This window comes from Cyprinus carpio, chromosome B13, assembly GCF_018340385.1.
Source record: "Cyprinus carpio isolate SPL01 chromosome B13, ASM1834038v1, whole genome shotgun sequence".
In the NCBI taxonomy this organism is placed as follows: Eukaryota; Metazoa; Chordata; class Actinopteri; order Cypriniformes; family Cyprinidae; genus Cyprinus; species Cyprinus carpio.
The window spans coordinates 13554562-13571043 of record NC_056609.1 but is presented as its reverse complement, the minus strand read 5'-3'; the positions used below and the strand labels follow the sequence as shown (position 1 = coordinate 13571043).

At 35.3% G+C, this 16482-nt stretch overlaps 3 protein-coding genes across 15 annotated transcripts in view; 1 reads left to right on the top strand and 2 right to left on the bottom strand.

Moving 5' to 3' along the window:
• Positions 1-299: 299 nt before the first annotated feature.
• Positions 300-6926, bottom strand: LOC109065452 (ATP-binding cassette sub-family G member 8-like). Its single transcript, XM_042736712.1, has 13 exons — positions 6769-6926; positions 6212-6319; positions 5123-5270; positions 4767-5005; positions 4553-4685; positions 3342-3611; positions 3099-3261; positions 2897-2980; positions 2617-2816; positions 2470-2546; positions 1095-1359; positions 871-998; positions 300-789 (listed from the first exon to the last, which is right to left on the bottom strand). Exons 1-13 carry the CDS (start codon positions 6832-6834, stop codon positions 652-654), a joined length of 2019 nt encoding a protein of 672 aa, XP_042592646.1. The 5' UTR covers positions 6835-6926; the 3' UTR covers positions 300-651.
• A 1851-nt stretch (positions 6927-8777) lies between these two features.
• Positions 8778-14903, top strand: LOC109091088 (ATP-binding cassette sub-family G member 5-like). Its single transcript, XM_042737679.1, has 7 exons — positions 8778-8972; positions 10679-10777; positions 10939-11071; positions 11657-11796; positions 12930-12968; positions 13234-13448; positions 13659-14903. Exons 1-7 carry the CDS (start codon positions 8778-8780, stop codon positions 13885-13887), a joined length of 1050 nt encoding a protein of 349 aa, XP_042593613.1. The 3' UTR covers positions 13888-14903.
• A 1146-nt stretch (positions 14904-16049) lies between these two features.
• LOC109091087 (centrosomal protein of 170 kDa-like) overlaps positions 16050-16482 on the bottom strand; it is a 40713-nt gene continuing 40280 nt past the window's right edge. For all 13 annotated transcript variants that reach the window (XM_042736699.1, XM_042736705.1, XM_042736697.1 and 10 more), the window contains one exon: positions 16050-16482. This exon is cut by the window's right edge and continues 1257 nt beyond it. The gene's annotated coding sequence lies outside the window, so the exon portion shown is untranslated.

Genomic DNA, 16482 nt, shown 5'->3' with positions numbered 1-16482 from the left:
AAATAACAGACATCTTTTTTAAAGAGACATCTGTTGTGCAAGACTGGAACATTTCCAGGATAAATTTGTTCCTGTGACACTAACCATGTGTTATTTATTTAATTGCTCAACACAAGTAATGTTTGAAACATCAGATCAGTAGTTCTTCTTTTCTTTATTTTTCTTCTGGTTATAGTCTCTCTCTCTCTCTCTCTATCTCTCTCTCTCAAAGACTGAAATGTGTTTAACATCATGCTGCATTTAAAATATTACAATAGACATGTGGAATCAAACAAATACATCCTTTGTTGATCAGAATGTTGCACCAGTGCAGTGACTATATTAATAATAATAATAATAATAAAAGCAGTTACTTAATCTTTAACAAAGCTTTCAAAGCTCCTGTAGTGGAGTGCACTGTTCAATAATAATATTATACATACACAACTATTCTGATTTACAAAAGAAAATAAAAGTAAATACATTTAAAAGAAATCTACACTGTGACATGCTGCAGTAAATTTGTTTAAAGGTATCTACCAAACATGAGTTCTGGTGGTTTACTAGAACCAAAAAACAATTAAGTAAACTTAAAAGAGTGTTGAAACATAGTACATTACTGCCATCCAGCGGCAGTTAACGGTAGTCAAATGTTACATTTATATGTCCTCTTCACCAATCCTGACTGGACTTCTGTTTAATGAATCTGAGTGACAGATAATAGAGCAGGATGAAAACAAAAGCAACAGCAATAAGCACCAGGTAGCAGGAATACAGTGGATACTGGTTCATTTTCATCATCTCCACAACCTGAAAACAAAGTTGAGAATGTAATGGCATCCTTTAATATAAAATGCACATCTATATGATTTCTATGTCAGCGTTCCTCACCTTAATACCATCGAATTCTACAGTGAGGTTTCCAATAGCGATTGGGATTCTAGTCCCACGAAACTGAACCTGCAGTGTTCCCTCAAAACCCCAGCGCATGAAGGATATGTAAGAAAACCAAGACGCCAATGTTGGTGATGAAAATCTAGGTTAATTTTTTAAAAAATTCCTGCAGATTTAAATCTAGTGTTAATCTGAAATAAAATGCTCAATGATGCTTTTACCCAGCCACATGTTTTCCAGACTAATGACAAAGCCAGCAGTCAGGTAGAAGACCGTGAAGAGAGCGTTGCCCATGAAAGATGAAGTCTGCAATGTTGGCAGGGCCGCCACAAATAGGGCCATGCAGCGACTACAGTACACCATCATCCACACCAACAGGAAGTTGAGCAGAAAGCGGTCAGGAGCGCTGTTGAGCCCAGCCAACCAGTAGATGGGCACACCGTATACCAGCGTAAAGGCACAGTGCTCTGGCAGCTCACCAAGGACCTGAAAGAGACACTGGAGCTTGAAGTATCTCCTTTAATACCAAGAGCTGACAAAGTCCAATACCCAATCAGGAGCTAATATTCAACTCATGGCCTACCCCTGTCATGTCACTCACCCCTGTCTGTTATGTAAATGTTATGTAAATCAAATGTAACTTATGTTCAAAATGTCTGTTTCTAAGGGTCTTACTGGAAACATTTATTTACTAATAAATAGAATGGTTAAAGTCTATCAAATTCAACAGACTGTATATAGAGAAATATAGAGTGCTTACATTTTAGACACACTTGCTAGTTACTTTTTTAACACTATAGCAGTGTTTTTTTTTTCTCTAATGAATCAGTATCTTTGAATGAATTAATTCAGGGAATTATTCAATAAATCATTAATAAAAACAGTAATTTGTTTTATTTTAGTGTCATTTATATTATAGTATATGGGATTAACCTTATTTTTGTATATTTTTTGCATTTATTTTAACTTTAGTTTTATTAATTTTGTTATGTGTTTGTTACATTTTATATTTATTTTTAATTAATGTAATTATTATAACTTTATTTCAATTTTAGTTTTAGTAATTTTATTATTTCAGCTCATTTCAGTTAGTTGTCCAGCAAACATTTCTAATTTTTGTTAGAAAGCAGTTTTTAAGTTTAATCTAATCTTGAAAGTTTTTTATCTAATATTAAGGTTTTACTTCAGCTTTATCTCACATACCAAAAACAATTTTTAATAGTTCTAAATTTAATTAATAATAACAACCCTGCTGTTTAGTCCCTGAATTAATTGGTGCGTTTAAACAAAATGGTTGATTGAATGATTCAAATGTCAGAAAGACATTCACTCATCGCCACCTACTAATGACGTAACTCAAAGAAAGAGTCACTGAACAATCCACACTACTAAAGCACAAACTGACAGTTTGTCTGGAACATGTAAACAAGGACAAGTGGAATGATACAAACTGTGAGCACCACACCGCACAGCCAATCGAATCCAAGAACCGAAATTAAATGCTGTACAATAACATTGCACATTGTTCAGTCATGCATCTAATGTAATGCACACCACTATCATTCCTGAAGCTCTTACATAATGCAGTTTATTTACCTTGGCAAAAAAGTATGAGGTGACTGAATACATGCCATCTTCCAGTTCATGATAAAGCATGGCTCTCTCTGAATGACCTGTGAAAAACAACATACAGTATTATGTCACTGGACACCAAAATAAAGAAATCTTCTGTAATTTACTCACACTTTGCAATGACGTCCAGCACAACAGCAAAGGGTGTCAGAGCTCCTATCATGTACAGCAAAGCCACCGTATCTTGGACAGAAAGACCCTGATCCCCAGCCCCGAAATAAAGGAAACCGATGAGCAGTGACATCAACAAGGCTTCCAGACCATGAACCACCAGCGTCACCAGATCTCGGTAGTCATTAAATACCTGCCGTCTAAAAAATGACAGGGGTGTAATGGAAACACCATTCAGAAGACCCAAATTTTGCAATAAAAAGTGTTTTCCACTATTTACTTGATTAGGATTGTGAACTGTTGCAGTTTTCCTGGCAGGTGATCCTTCTGTTTGGAAACTGTGATCACAGATTCAGGAGGAACACTGCTGGAGTAGAAAATGTATCATCAGCTCTTGTGCTTTTTATTTTTTTATTTATACGGTATGAGAGATTATTATGAAAGATTTAAGAACAAGTACCAATATGATTATTTAAATTTACCTTTGAGGGGCATCCAGCGCCAGAGAACCACAATCTTCTGATTTCCACATGAAATCCTCTGTGTTCTTCACCTTCTCTACAAACTGGGCTGCCAACATCCTGGCTTTCTCCAAACATTGTGCTTCTTTTTCAGGACTGCGCCGATCAATGCTTATTAAATCCACTGCATGAGAAACCCACAGTTCGGACACAACAACTGGACCACATGCTCAACTATAGACATCCGTTCTCTGTCCCACTCACCGTAGTAGTCAGAGGGGTTGCAGTATCGTGGACACGGGTACCCAAGAGAAGTAAAGTAAGGTACCATGTCCTTGGCCTGACCGCAGTACACGGCTGAACCAGAAGACAAGAGCACCACCAGGTCAAAGAGCTGAAAGATATCTGAACGAGGCTGATGGACTGACAGCAGCACCAGGCGGTTCCCTCGAGCCAGACGGTACAATGTAATCACCAAATTATGGGCTGTGAAGCTGTCTAGACCTGAAGTAGGCTCATCTAGGATAAGAATACCTGGAAACACATATAAAACATAAGCAAAGGTTTTGACAAATGCTATTTCAGTATGATGAGATATTCTTATAGTTTTTATTAATATTTTGAATTAGTTTTTATTTTTATGTTTTCTGCGTCCATTTTCATTTTTAGTAATTTAATCATTTTTATTGTGTTTTTGAAATTTGTATTAATTATTATTATTATTATTTTAAATATATAGCCTATAGTTTATTTTACTTTTATTTAAGTTTTATTTAATTTACTACAAGTTAAACAAAATTTAAATGAGAGGTTTTGCCTTGGTAATGAGCTGAAATTTAAAAATGTTTATTTTTTATATTTTATTTTAGTTCATGTAATATAGTTCAAGTAATGAAATTATTATTTAAGGTGTTTAAAAATATGCATGAAGTGGTGTTTGCAACCCATTTTGCTTTCATAATCTACTTTTACGTGAAATAGAGTATTTAACAGTCTGTACGGTAAAACTTCACCTAACAGCAAATGAGTAGGTTGTTAAAAACTGAAGTCAACTAAAAGAAAAATTGTTTCAGAGGTGGAAGATGTCATTACATTTTATTATTTCATTATTATTTTATCATTTTAAAGTTATTTTATTAATTACTTTTTATAGTCTTTTATTGTGATTAGATTCTCGCCAGTAGGTGGCGACAAAACTTTTGAGTCAAATTCATCGATTCGTTTAAAAGAGAGTCCTCAACCGATTCGTTCGAACACACTGATTCATTGAGGAACGCCAATACTGTGCAACATATATGTGTCACGGCTCATACCCTAAAAGTGGCAGTTTCAACAAGCTATAAAAAATTATATGTGGGGTATTTTGAGATAAACTTAATATACACACTCTGGGGACATTAGAGACCTCTTGTAAAAGGGGGACAATAGGGCACCTTTCTTCACTTCACACCTATGTTGAATGTGTATAGACTCACCTGGATTCCAGAGCAGCTGTACAGCGATGCTAACCCTCCTCCTCTCTCCACCGGACACCCCCCTCACATAGTCGTTCCCCACGCGCGTGTGAGCGCACTGCCTCAGACGCAGCTCCGCGATGACATCGTCCACCTGTGCAGGTCAAGCAGACAGGTCTGATAGTAAGTCACGCTCGCATGACCTTTAACTAGTCACATGATCTGACTTCCTCACCCGCTGATCTCTCTGCTTCTGGGTGAAGTGCGCAGGCAGCCGCAGTTTGGCCACAAAAGCCAGCGTCTCGCGCACTGTGAGGTGCGGTAACAGACGGTCATCCTGCCGCACGTGAGCAATGCATTTCTTCACCAGAGAACGTGTGGAAGGTTTGCCGTTGATCAGAATCTCTCCTGAATTCATGGTGCCACCCTCATCTCGACATGTTATGATGTCCAGTAAGGAGGTCTTCCCACAGCCTAGAAACCAAACTTAGTTTCTTTCTGGCTTCCTTGATGCTTTTATTCACATAACGTGCTTTGTTTAAGAATTCTGCACATACAGTATAGGCAAACTAAGGTTTGACATAGGCCTACCTGAGCTGCCAATGACAGCAAGCATCTGGCCACTGTGCACATGTAGGTTTAGGTCCTTAATGACTGTTTGTTTGTTGCTGTGCATCTCCCAGGGCATCTTAAACTCTGACAGCCTCTCATACCAGGGTATCTGTGCAGCTATGTCCACCTGTGGGAAAATATAAATAGATATCACATTGTGCATTTCTTAATATTATGCCTAAAAATGTTTTAATATCACTATTAATTAGAATGTATGATCTCTTTATAATATCAGTTTTTAAATGCAAGATATTTAAAGTGTACCTGAAGTACAGTATGCTTGCAATAGTTCCACTTTAGCACAACCAAATATACTTCAGTATATTTTTAGTAGGACTTCAGCACTACTTCAGTATAATTAAAATGTGTTAAGAACAAAATTAGTTGTTCCAGTTTAGCAGACTTTAAGTATACCAGTTTAGCATACTAAAAGTAGACAACTGCATGTATTTTTATTAAGCACATAAATATGTAAATATTTGTAGTATACATAGCACAAAATAAATGCATTTCAAATGTCTTTTTTTTTCACTATATGGGCTGAGCAGGGACACTCCTATTTATAAAACTTGAAACCTGGCCTATAATTAATTAGCTAGATTCGACTTATTAGCTTTGATTGGAAAATTATTGTATTTGGTTGAAGTATAAGAACTTAGTATTGCATTTTTTATTTACAATTTTTTATAATTAAAAACATTTGAGCCATTCTTCAACTGTTCTTAAACCAACTTTTTTACTTTGTTAATTTAACAAGTCCATCACTAGAAAATAGCCAAATAATTTTGTAATTTTGCACAAAATTTGTGTGTGTGTATATATATGTATGTGTATGATTGCTCTTTGTATGAGGATTTGCGTAATAAATACTTGATCTTGTTCTTGTTGGTGATGTTTGTATTGATGTGTCAAGTGTTTGTTATTTGGGGTATGCATGAAGATTGGCATTGTATATATTTCATGGAATGAAGAAAAGATTATCTGCCATGTCATTATGATTTTGTGGAGCTATGGGCCGAGAGGCCATGTATTCCTAAAATAAATTTGAAACTGAAACTTTAAAAAAACCTCATAGTTGAGATTGCGGACTTCCACGTCATTGCGACCTCCGCTGTAAGTAAAATACAGACTGCTGTCCTCCTCTGGAGATGAGAAAAGAATGTCTTGACCCTGTGTCTGTTGAGACATAATAAAGTGCAAATGTCAGTATAATACCCATATGTTTGACAACACGATTATCTACATGTAAATACACTTTATGCACTTACGATTGGTATTTTAGTCAGTACTTTTAGTTCAAGGTTTATCAGGCTTAATTAAGATTACACCGCTCATAAACTGATTTCGGTCACATTTTAATTATCAGATTTATCAAATGTTAACAGATAAGAGAAATGGAGTCTTCTACGTGGTTCAGGGTTCATTTATGCAACAGAGGCTTTTGTACAGCATCACCCTAAATGACCTCACTGAAAATCAATAGGATATATATAATCCTATACTCTTGTTATGAATGTGTAAATGAAGACAACAGTTATACAATGGAAACAAAATAAACATCCTATGAATATAGTTTACATTTGAGAGTCGATTGCTTGAGTAGTCTTAGTTCATGGTGAACTCACCCTGTTCTGTTTGTCATTTGTAGAGCCGAAGCTGTCTTCTGAAAAGAAGACACTCTGGTCTGACATGGTGGATGTGGTAGAAAGGGGTCTATGCCCCTCTGGTCTGGCGTCCCGCTTAGAGAAGTTCCTGCTCCTCTGGTTGTCCTGGGAAAAACTGAGGAGATTTGGCAGAGAGAAGCGACTCTATATAGCAAATGGAGTAAAGTTCCACTGATAAGAGTTTATGGTTCCAGCCTCATCAGTGCAATATGAGCTGGAGCATTTACTGTAGACAGCTGAAGACGTGGATCTGTCACATTGAGAATATTGACGTTTGTTTGACCATCGATGCGAGACAATGAGGCAGTTATATTCAATGCAGGATGTTTTACAGAATAATGGGTTAAATGGATCTTACAAGGTGGTGTCAGAGATGGGAACGTCCCAACCAAATTGGGACTATGTCGAATTGTCATGTTGCCTGAGCGTCAAAAATGTGAGGTGAGAATACAGCATTGACATGAAAGCAATAAAATGGGTGTCAGTTCACAGTCAAGTTATGCAAAATTTAGCACCTGATTATTGGTAAACCTGCTATTAAGTTCTTAATGAACTGACACTCTTCAAACACATATGTTTTTATTTCCAGCACACACTGAATGTGTCCAGGAGCTTCTTATGTTCAGTGTAGCTGCTAACAGACAACTATACCTGATATATGTACTGTATATGACCAAACAGCTGTTGTCAGATGTCAATATTTAAGAATTTAACGTTTAGTTTTCCAATGCCCTCCAGTAAAGCCTGAAACCTTCAAAAATCACTTTTTTAATATAAAAATGCATTTATTAATCTGAACAGAGTGTCAAAATCAAGCTATTTTAAATTAAAAAGATGTTTTTATGTGCCAAAATGTTAGCAGATGACCAAATTTAAACAGTTTTACATTTCTAGACTAAGCAAAATTATTCTGTAGAATAGCCACTTATAATAATCCAGGAAATCAAAGGCAAGATTTATCAAAGTTATCAGCATATTATAGTCTTTAAGCATGCTATAAACATGAAACGATCAGTGAATAAAAGTTTAAATGCCATAAGCAATCAGATATTATTAAATTACTATATAAAGACTTTATCTTTGGCAACAATTATACGACTGCTAGGCTATTAATCTTTTATCAAGTTTTTATTTCATTGAAGCTTCATACAAAATAGTGACAAACTGGAACCACTTCTTGTGACCATTTCGTAAACATTTTTTGTTTGCTTATGCGTGTTACAGTGAACATGTAGGACCCTGGTGGGACCTTTCATCTTTCAGGAAAAAATGGACAAGGCAGATACTGAATCAAGTGTCATTTCATGTGTACGGTGGGCAGATAATGGGAATTCTGGGGAAGGAACTCAAAGCAGAATAACTCTGATGCACAGAGTTTTAACAAATTTGATATCAGAGCCCACAACATGCATAGTGATACAGTCTAAATATTTAGCTACAGTATGAGTTCATTTATGTATTTCACAATGATATTATTTTTAATAGTGAATGGCAAGATTTGAATGAATATTGTTTTTCTGTTTATTTACTTTGAGAGTTTGAGAGCATGACTGCTAACAAAAGAAGCAGAACAAAATAAAAACATTACAAATCATATTCTCACCGATCTATGTTCACTGTACATGCATTATTAAGACACAGAAATTAATAAACAGTAAGCATTAGAATAAACAAGGCAACATACTAAACAACTTACATTATGTAATCCAGAAAATATTTCTTTAAACATCAGTGTCATATTATGATATCATATCAAAAGGTTAAGCTTACTGATGATATTTTGCTTGAATAAAAGTAATGTACTTAAGTTCATTATATGAAATTTTTGATTGATGAACCATGTAATTAATAATTTTAGCCAGCACTAGTCAGTAAGTGAGCAGACATTTCATATGTTATGATCTGCAAATAAACAAACATTTTATTATATTTGTTCATTTGTGTATTTCACAATGGTTTTTTAATAGTGAATGGTGGACGTTTATAAGTTTAAAAGGTTAATAAGCTTACTGCTGTCTCTCTCTCAAGGTTCTGGAAAAACCACTCTGTTAGATGCTGTAGCAGGACGAATCGGGAATTCTGGTAAACTCCTTGGAGAGATTTATGTGAATGGAGGAAAGCTAAAAGCAGAGCAGGTCCAAGACTGTTTCTCTTATGTGCTCCAGGTGAGGTATTTTTTATTTTTGTATTTTTTTTTGGGGGGGGGGGGGTATGAATTTAAAAATACTGACAGCTAAAGATTAGTACAGACTTTTAATTTATATTGATTTACAAATAAGCAAATATTGTATTACCAAAACTTATTATACCACTATCAATATATACTCCATCCCCTATCAGTCATCCTGCATCCTGCATTTTAAAAGAAAATATCACAGATTACACGGTAATTACACAGTAAATTACAGGAGAAGTAAATTACAGTAAATTAATATTTAAATATCTAAATATCACAGGCCACATGTGACTGAACTTTGGTCAACGGTAGAAACTAGAACGTATATATAGATGAAAAGCTTTTGGCTAGGTAACTATAGGTCAAGTCTGTCACAACCAAACTTAAACAAACACAGTAAAGTTTGCAGAAAAGTTCATTTGCAGAGTTAACTCTGAAATTAGCCGTTACACATGAGTTCATTACATTATTCCTCAGAGCTATTCATGTGTATCTTCCAGAAAATTAAAGAAGCATGGACAGACGGCTATTATTGCAGGTCATTTCTACAGATTAAATTTAGATGCAAAGAAGCTATAAATCTAATCCAGTAATTAAATGAATGTGTCTCATGAGCTAGAAGTATGTGAAGTTAAGAGGAGCGTACTTGACCAAGCTGACCAAACTGATCTTTTCCGTACAGTTTTCTGCTCCATATGGAAGAAAGAAAGTCACACAGGTTTAGAACAACATGAGGGCAGAAAGTCCGCATACAGTGGTGGTCAAAATTATTAGAACACTAGTATTTTCAGCAGCTAAAAATGGTTTTAATGTAAATTAAACCTAACTAAATATAAGGTGGGTCAGTAGGAAATATCAGTTTACATTTCCAAACATTCATTTTGACATTAATTGTAATAATCTAGTGAGATTTTAGATTTGAGTCTGATAGTGCTCACTACAGAGATGTGATCTTATCATCATCCAGTCTGTTTGGAATGACATGAAGAAACAGAACAAACTAAAACAGACTAAATCCAGAAGAACGTGGCAATGTCTCCAAGATGCTGCTTCAAGAAACCTACCTGCAAAGCTACAGTACTGTTAAAAGTTTTAGGCAAATTCCCTACTGACACTACAGCAAATGATAGAAACAACTGACTTAAAACCATTTTTTAGCTGATAAAAAATACTAGCGTTCTAATCATTTTGGCCACCACTATAATTTCTTGTTAGTATGACATGTAGACTTCAGTAGATCACGCTATTGACAACAAGCAATTTAACATTTAGTGCATTCAAATCCATTATTTTATATCCATATGATTCAATCTATGTATTTTAGCATGTCAACAATCAGCATATTTTTAAAGAGTGTAAGGAAATTTTTAAGGAAACCCCCAGAGTATGAAATAGAGGGAACCCACAATGAATCTAACCTCAAATAAAACAGCAGGGAATGAAAACAGCAAATTAGTCCTCAGATGCCATGTTCATTTATAGCAGCCTCTCTGAAAAATGCTGCAGTCTTGGATATAAATTTCATTAGCAGAACTTTTTACACAGCCACTTGTTTCTCCTACAGTGCATCACAGCAGTATTTAAGCAGGGAGTTATCAATGTATGGGAAATCCAGTCAAGGCTAATTGCATTGTTGTTTATGTAGAAATAACTAGCTTTATTTTGAATGCTTGCATTAAATATTTTTTCTCTCAGAGTGACAATCTCTTGAGCTATCTGACTGTGGAGGAGACTCTGACATACACTGCTCAGCTTTCTTTGAGAAAACACTCTTCTGAGGCCATACGCAAAAAGGTGAGCAAAGATATTTGACAGATATGGTCATGAAAATTGATTAAAGTGAAATGCATATAGAAATCTCAAATACCTACAGATACTTTAACTTTCATACAGTTATGATGGAGACATCATTACTCATATTTTTAATAAGCTGATCCCTGTTTGATCTGTCATAGGTAGCTGCAGTCATGGCAGAGCTGAGTTTGGGACATGTGGCTCACAGCGTGATTGGAGGCCGCATTTTCCCAGGCATTTCTGTTGGAGAGAGAAGGAGGGTTTCCATTGCCAGCCAGCTGCTTCAGGACCCAATTGAGCTGCCCTCTGACCTGCCTGAGACATCTTTATAATAACCCATAATAGCATAATGTTTGTTTATGTATGGAGTACGAACACAGTGTAGTGTGTTCATTCCTTGCTTGCACATCAGAGAGACGAAGTGATATTTAAATGCAGAGCGACCAGCACAGCAACCCAAAGCCCCTCGAAGGATTATTGAGGAATGGACAAATGTGAAAGGGACTGAAGTAGAATATTAAAAGTGGCAGAGGGGGTTATCACATTTTTAATATTAAACTGAGGTCTTTAAGGGTCCCTTTGGATCCTTTATCTGGGTCTCCTGGGACCGTGGACTATGGATTAGTTGAGGCCACTCCAAACTGAACACAAACCAGCAATTATAAGTGGCTTTCATCTGCTGCCTTCTCCAATCAAGCAGTAAATGAATTCATCAGCCAATTAATTTGTCTCTAACTTTAGACAAAGGGAAATCTATTAATTGCTTTAATTACTTGAATTAAGAAGACACTCAAAGTTGTCTCTCAAAGGGCAGAAAGTGGACTTTGTAGAAAGTTTCTCGTTTGTTTTATTTCTTCTCCTGTTGTTACGTCATTGCAGAGGTGATTCTCCTAGATGAGCCGACCACAGGACTGGACAGCATGACAGCTAATCAGATCGTGGTGCTGCTGGCTGACCTGGCCAGAAGAGATCCAATAGTCATTGTGACCATCCATCAGCCCCGTTCAGAACTTTTCAGGGTGAGTAGACATAGCGGATGCCTCTGGAGCTCATTCAGTTAAAACACTTAGAGCTGTAAAGATGGCCGTTGCAGTAACTAATGCTCAGAGCTGGTAACCTGAATCAAAATTCACTTTTAAAATGTTTTATATATATATATATATTAGTGATATATATATATATATATATATATATATATATATATATATATATATATATATATATATATATATTAGTGATGTCAAAAGAGTAACTGTGATTAATGGCATCCAAAATAAATGTTTTTATTTACATAATATATGTAAAGTATGTGTACTGTGTATATTTATTATGTATATACAAATACACACTCATGCATGTGTGTGTGTGTATATATATATATATATATATATATATATATATAAATATATATATATATATATATATTATATATATATATATATATATATATATATATATATATATATATATATATATATATATATATATATATATATATATATATATATATATATATATATATATATATATATATATATATATATATATGAAAGACATGTTACATATATATATTAAATATATTTATATATTGTATAACATAAATTATATGAATATAAATATTTACATGTATAATATAAATATTATACATGTGAATATTAATATTTTCTGTCTTATTCACATTATCCAGTAAATAAGACAGAAAAACAAAACATTTAATTTACAAGAACATTTTATTTAAGATACTTTAAAAATACTTCATTCAAAAGCTAGACACCTGGCTTTCAGCCTTTTTTAAATAAAAATAAAATGAGAGTATAAAAAAAAGCAAAAAATATCTTTCTGTCTTTTGCCTGCGTTTAAAAAAATAACACCAGATAAAACATTAACAAGCAACAAAAACAAAAATAAAACAAGTATTTTTATTAACTATTGTTAACAGATCAATAAATACTGGAACAAATGCATTGCTCATTGTTAGTTATGTTAGTTAATGCAATAACTAACATTAACTAATGGGACCTTATTGTATGTCTTCACCATGGTGCATATGAATACAGTGATTTTACATTCAGTGCGGTGAATTATATTAATTTACCGTGAATTGTGATAGCCCTCATGATACAAAGACAGACAACTGAAAGATATATAGCAGATCTTTAACAGAATAGCAATCATGAGCCGAGGGGAACTGGCCTTATTACTGCAACCCCAATAAATTTTATATTACTACATCAGAAGTTGACATAACACCCCCTATTACTCAAACCAAACCCAAATTAATTATACTACTTTCAAAGTGTTCCTCTAGTCAAAACTACAGAAGCTTGAACATGAAACAATTAGCCTGTTTTCAAAGTGTTCCTATAGTAAAGAAAAAATAAACATTTATCTTTACTGCTATAAATAGAAATAAAATATCTAAAAATATAGCTGCTTTTATTGAGTGATCCTTCTTTTATTTGACAGTTGAACTGACCTCTGTGGACAGACGCTGCAGTGAGAGGGAAGCCGCCACCTACAGCCGCATGCATGACATTACATCGGCCTACCAGAGCTCAGAGATCTATAAAAGCATGCTGGGAAAGATCGGTCAAAGCTGCCAGAGAGCAGACAAACCCATGATCCCATTCAGGTCCCCCAACTGCCTGTCCAAACTGAATGTCCTCCTGAGGTAAAACTGCCATGACAAGCCTTACTTCCAGCAGTTTTACTAAAAGGATGCTGTAAAAGGGTGAAAATACTCTAATAAGAGCTATTTCTGCCTGACCTGACCATTAAAATAAATCACATAAAAGCCATTAATTAATATGTTACCACATGAAGCACATAGTTTACCTAATGAAACACTTTTCATGTATTTCCTTCTCTCTGACACACACAGGCGGACCGTGCGTAATATGTCTCGTGACAGGATGGGCATTCTCATGCGCCTCTCTCAGAATCTCATCTACGGCCTGTTTATTGCTTTTTTTCTCATGAAGCTGGATGAGGATGTGACAAAAGGTGCTGTGCAGGACCGAATTGGCATAATCTACCAATCCATGGGTGCCTCACCTTATACTGGCATGCTGAATGCTGTAGCTTTATGTGAGTATCTCATTCACAGTTAACTTAAGAATATCAAGCACAAACAGTCCAAAACAGTTGTAAGTTCTAGGTCTGAGTGTTTTGAGCGATATGTTGCAGGCATACATATATCAAAATCGTCTTCCATTGTGACCTGTAATTCTAAATATCTTTAGATCATCGCAGTGCCAGTAAACACGTCTGCAATCTCTCTGCACTGTGCAAATAATGAGTAACGTATGTGTGCGACAGATCACTTCCGCACATTTGTCTTTTATCATAGATATGTATAGGTGCCCTATTCGACCGCTCCAGATAAATCTGCCATTTTGGAACGTATCGTGGCCCATAGAAACTATAGAGTCACTAACGAGGCATCTACTTACAGTATATATATCTACGTCTACTTTGCCAGAACACGTACATGTGTTACATGCCGGATGTTGTGAACGCGCTCAGACATTGCGGTGGATCTAAGGTAAGACATGATATAAATACTGTTCAGTTTCTTGCACAGACTGATCAATTCATGTCTTAAGACCTCAGTGTATCAGCATGAGCCACAGGGTTTAATTTGGTTTTGTCTGTGTATGTTTTTTATACTCTCAAAGCCGTGGAGCCCATTGACTGCCATTATATGACTGAAAGATTGAAACGGTTTGAGTGCAAAATCTTCGTTTGTGTTCTACTGAAGAAACAAGGTCACCTGAGAATTTAGATTAAATTCTCAGAAATATCAGAATTTTTATTCTTTGTTGGAATAAACTTCCATGCATGTTCCAAATGCCAAAAATTCAAATCAGATGCGCTTGTTTTTACAGTTCTTTGTCTGTAGTACTTGTTCTGGATGTTTCTAAACCCAGTGCTCTGTGGGAGACCATGGAGAGTCTGCTGATTTCAGCTTGAAGTCAGGTGGAAAAAGTGTGTGCCTCACTCCAAAATACAGGAGAATCCAGATCCGGCAAACAATGAGTCCCACGAGTCCTCCACAAAGACTATCTGGTGTGAGAGAGTCACATAAATGCTATAAATGAGGCTTGAAATGGAATGTATCAGTCTCTTTACAATACACTGATGTTGATATCGGGTCTCTTTATGCCAAAAACCCCTTAGACCTTACCAAAAAAAAAATTTAAATGAAATTCCCTACCCACCTGAGGTATGGTTTCCTCTGTAAACAACAAGTAATGGTTTAATAATGCCTGCCTGACCCCTGACCTTTTTATCTTTAGAACACCAAGGAACGTAAGGAGCTGAAAGATACTGCAAAAGACCCTCAGTACAGTGTCTTCCAGTAACCTCTAGTCATGTGTGTATATATACAACCCCACAATAAAACTGACTCAAGAGTTATTACTGTACTGTAGCCATGAACTGATCCTCCAGACTGCTTTACTTTAGAGTTCAGTATGTGACTGAGAATTACCCTGCACCTCACACTCACTGTCCTTCAGTAGCTTCTCACCTACTTGGATTTAGACTGTTATGGCTGAATTCTTAGTGATTGCAATAATCAGCCAATATGTGACAGAGGGTTACTATTGCACAGTTTCACTTGCTCAGATTGCAGTTTTGTACATTCAAATTCTAGAGTAAAACATGTTAAATTATGCTATTAAGTAAGATTTAAAAATAGTGTAATTTCATAATTGAATGATTTTCTACACAGTGGTCGACTTTGAATCAAAAGTTTACAGCGTGTTTTTAGAAAGTAAGCCAAATATAATTGACTAAAAGATCCAGATTAGATTAGAATGCACTTTGATTAGAATATCAGCCACACAAATGTATTAGCACCTTTTTTCTCAGGAGCTGGAGCATTATAAGAGAGAACAAGCAAAGTCATGGAAAACATTGGCTCTGGATCCATAGATTTCACTCAAAACCCTTTAAGATAACATCTGTATTAATGTATTGCACTGGACTTCATTCCGTTTCCAATATGTCCCATACAGAATGAAACGTCTTTATTTACAAATATTGCTATAATATGTGTAATGGTAGTATGACTGTCTGTGTTTATCCTTTTTAGCTTATATTGCTTCTTTGCAGTTTTAGATTCTTCTTTGCATACAATTTGGAGAATGTATTTTTGCACCATTTTGTATATTTCCATATCGAAGCATCCCTTGATAAATATCAAATTATTTCAGCTGGATACAACACACAATTCCACTTCGAAATTAAACAAAAACTGGTTTTAATATGCTGTTCCCCCCTTTATTGAGAATATGCAAAATTATGTAAAAAAGAAAAAAGTGCCTTAATTAAATGAATTGAAACAAAAATAAATAAAACATACATTAAAACAATAAAAAAAAAACACTGATATGATACACAATGTGTAAACAACACAGGGAAAATCGATGTACCAAGCACTTTATTTACTGTCCACCCTCTCATACGCTGACAGACTGTCACAGGTTGTTTTGTCAGAGGGGCGTCCCGCTGGAAAGGCATCTTATAGTGAGTACAGCGGGATTTAGTGGTGACCTAATCTTTTTAGTGCCCTGAATTGACTACTTCATTTCACATTACGCCTTTGATGTGCAAAATGAAACTGTATCACAAAGAATTAAGTCGTGTCATCCTCAAAGACTGAAAGCTGAAAATACTGGGCACTTAGTGACATCATACTT

Coding starts and splice junctions, on each gene's coding strand:
- LOC109091088 (XM_042737679.1), top strand. CDS start 8,778: ATGGTGGACGTTTATAAGTTTAAAAGGTTAATAAGCTTACTGCTGTCT. Junction 11,072..11,656: donor CCAGCTGCTTCAGGACCCAA/TTGAGCTGCCCT, acceptor ACGTCATTGCAG/AGGTGATTCTCCTAGATGAG. Junction 11,797..12,929: donor CCCGTTCAGAACTTTTCAGG/GTGAGTAGACAT, acceptor GATATATAGCAG/ATCTTTAACAGAATAGCAAT.
- LOC109065452 (XM_042736712.1), bottom strand. CDS start 6,834: ATGTCAGACCAGAGTGTCTTCTTTTCAGAAGACAGCTTCGGCTCTACA. Junction 5,006..5,122: donor TGCTGTCATTGGCAGCTCAG/GTAGGCCTATGT, acceptor TTTGGTTTCTAG/GCTGTGGGAAGACCTCCTTA. Junction 2,547..2,616: donor GCTGGACGTCATTGCAAAGT/GTGAGTAAATTA, acceptor TGTTTTTCACAG/GTCATTCAGAGAGAGCCATG.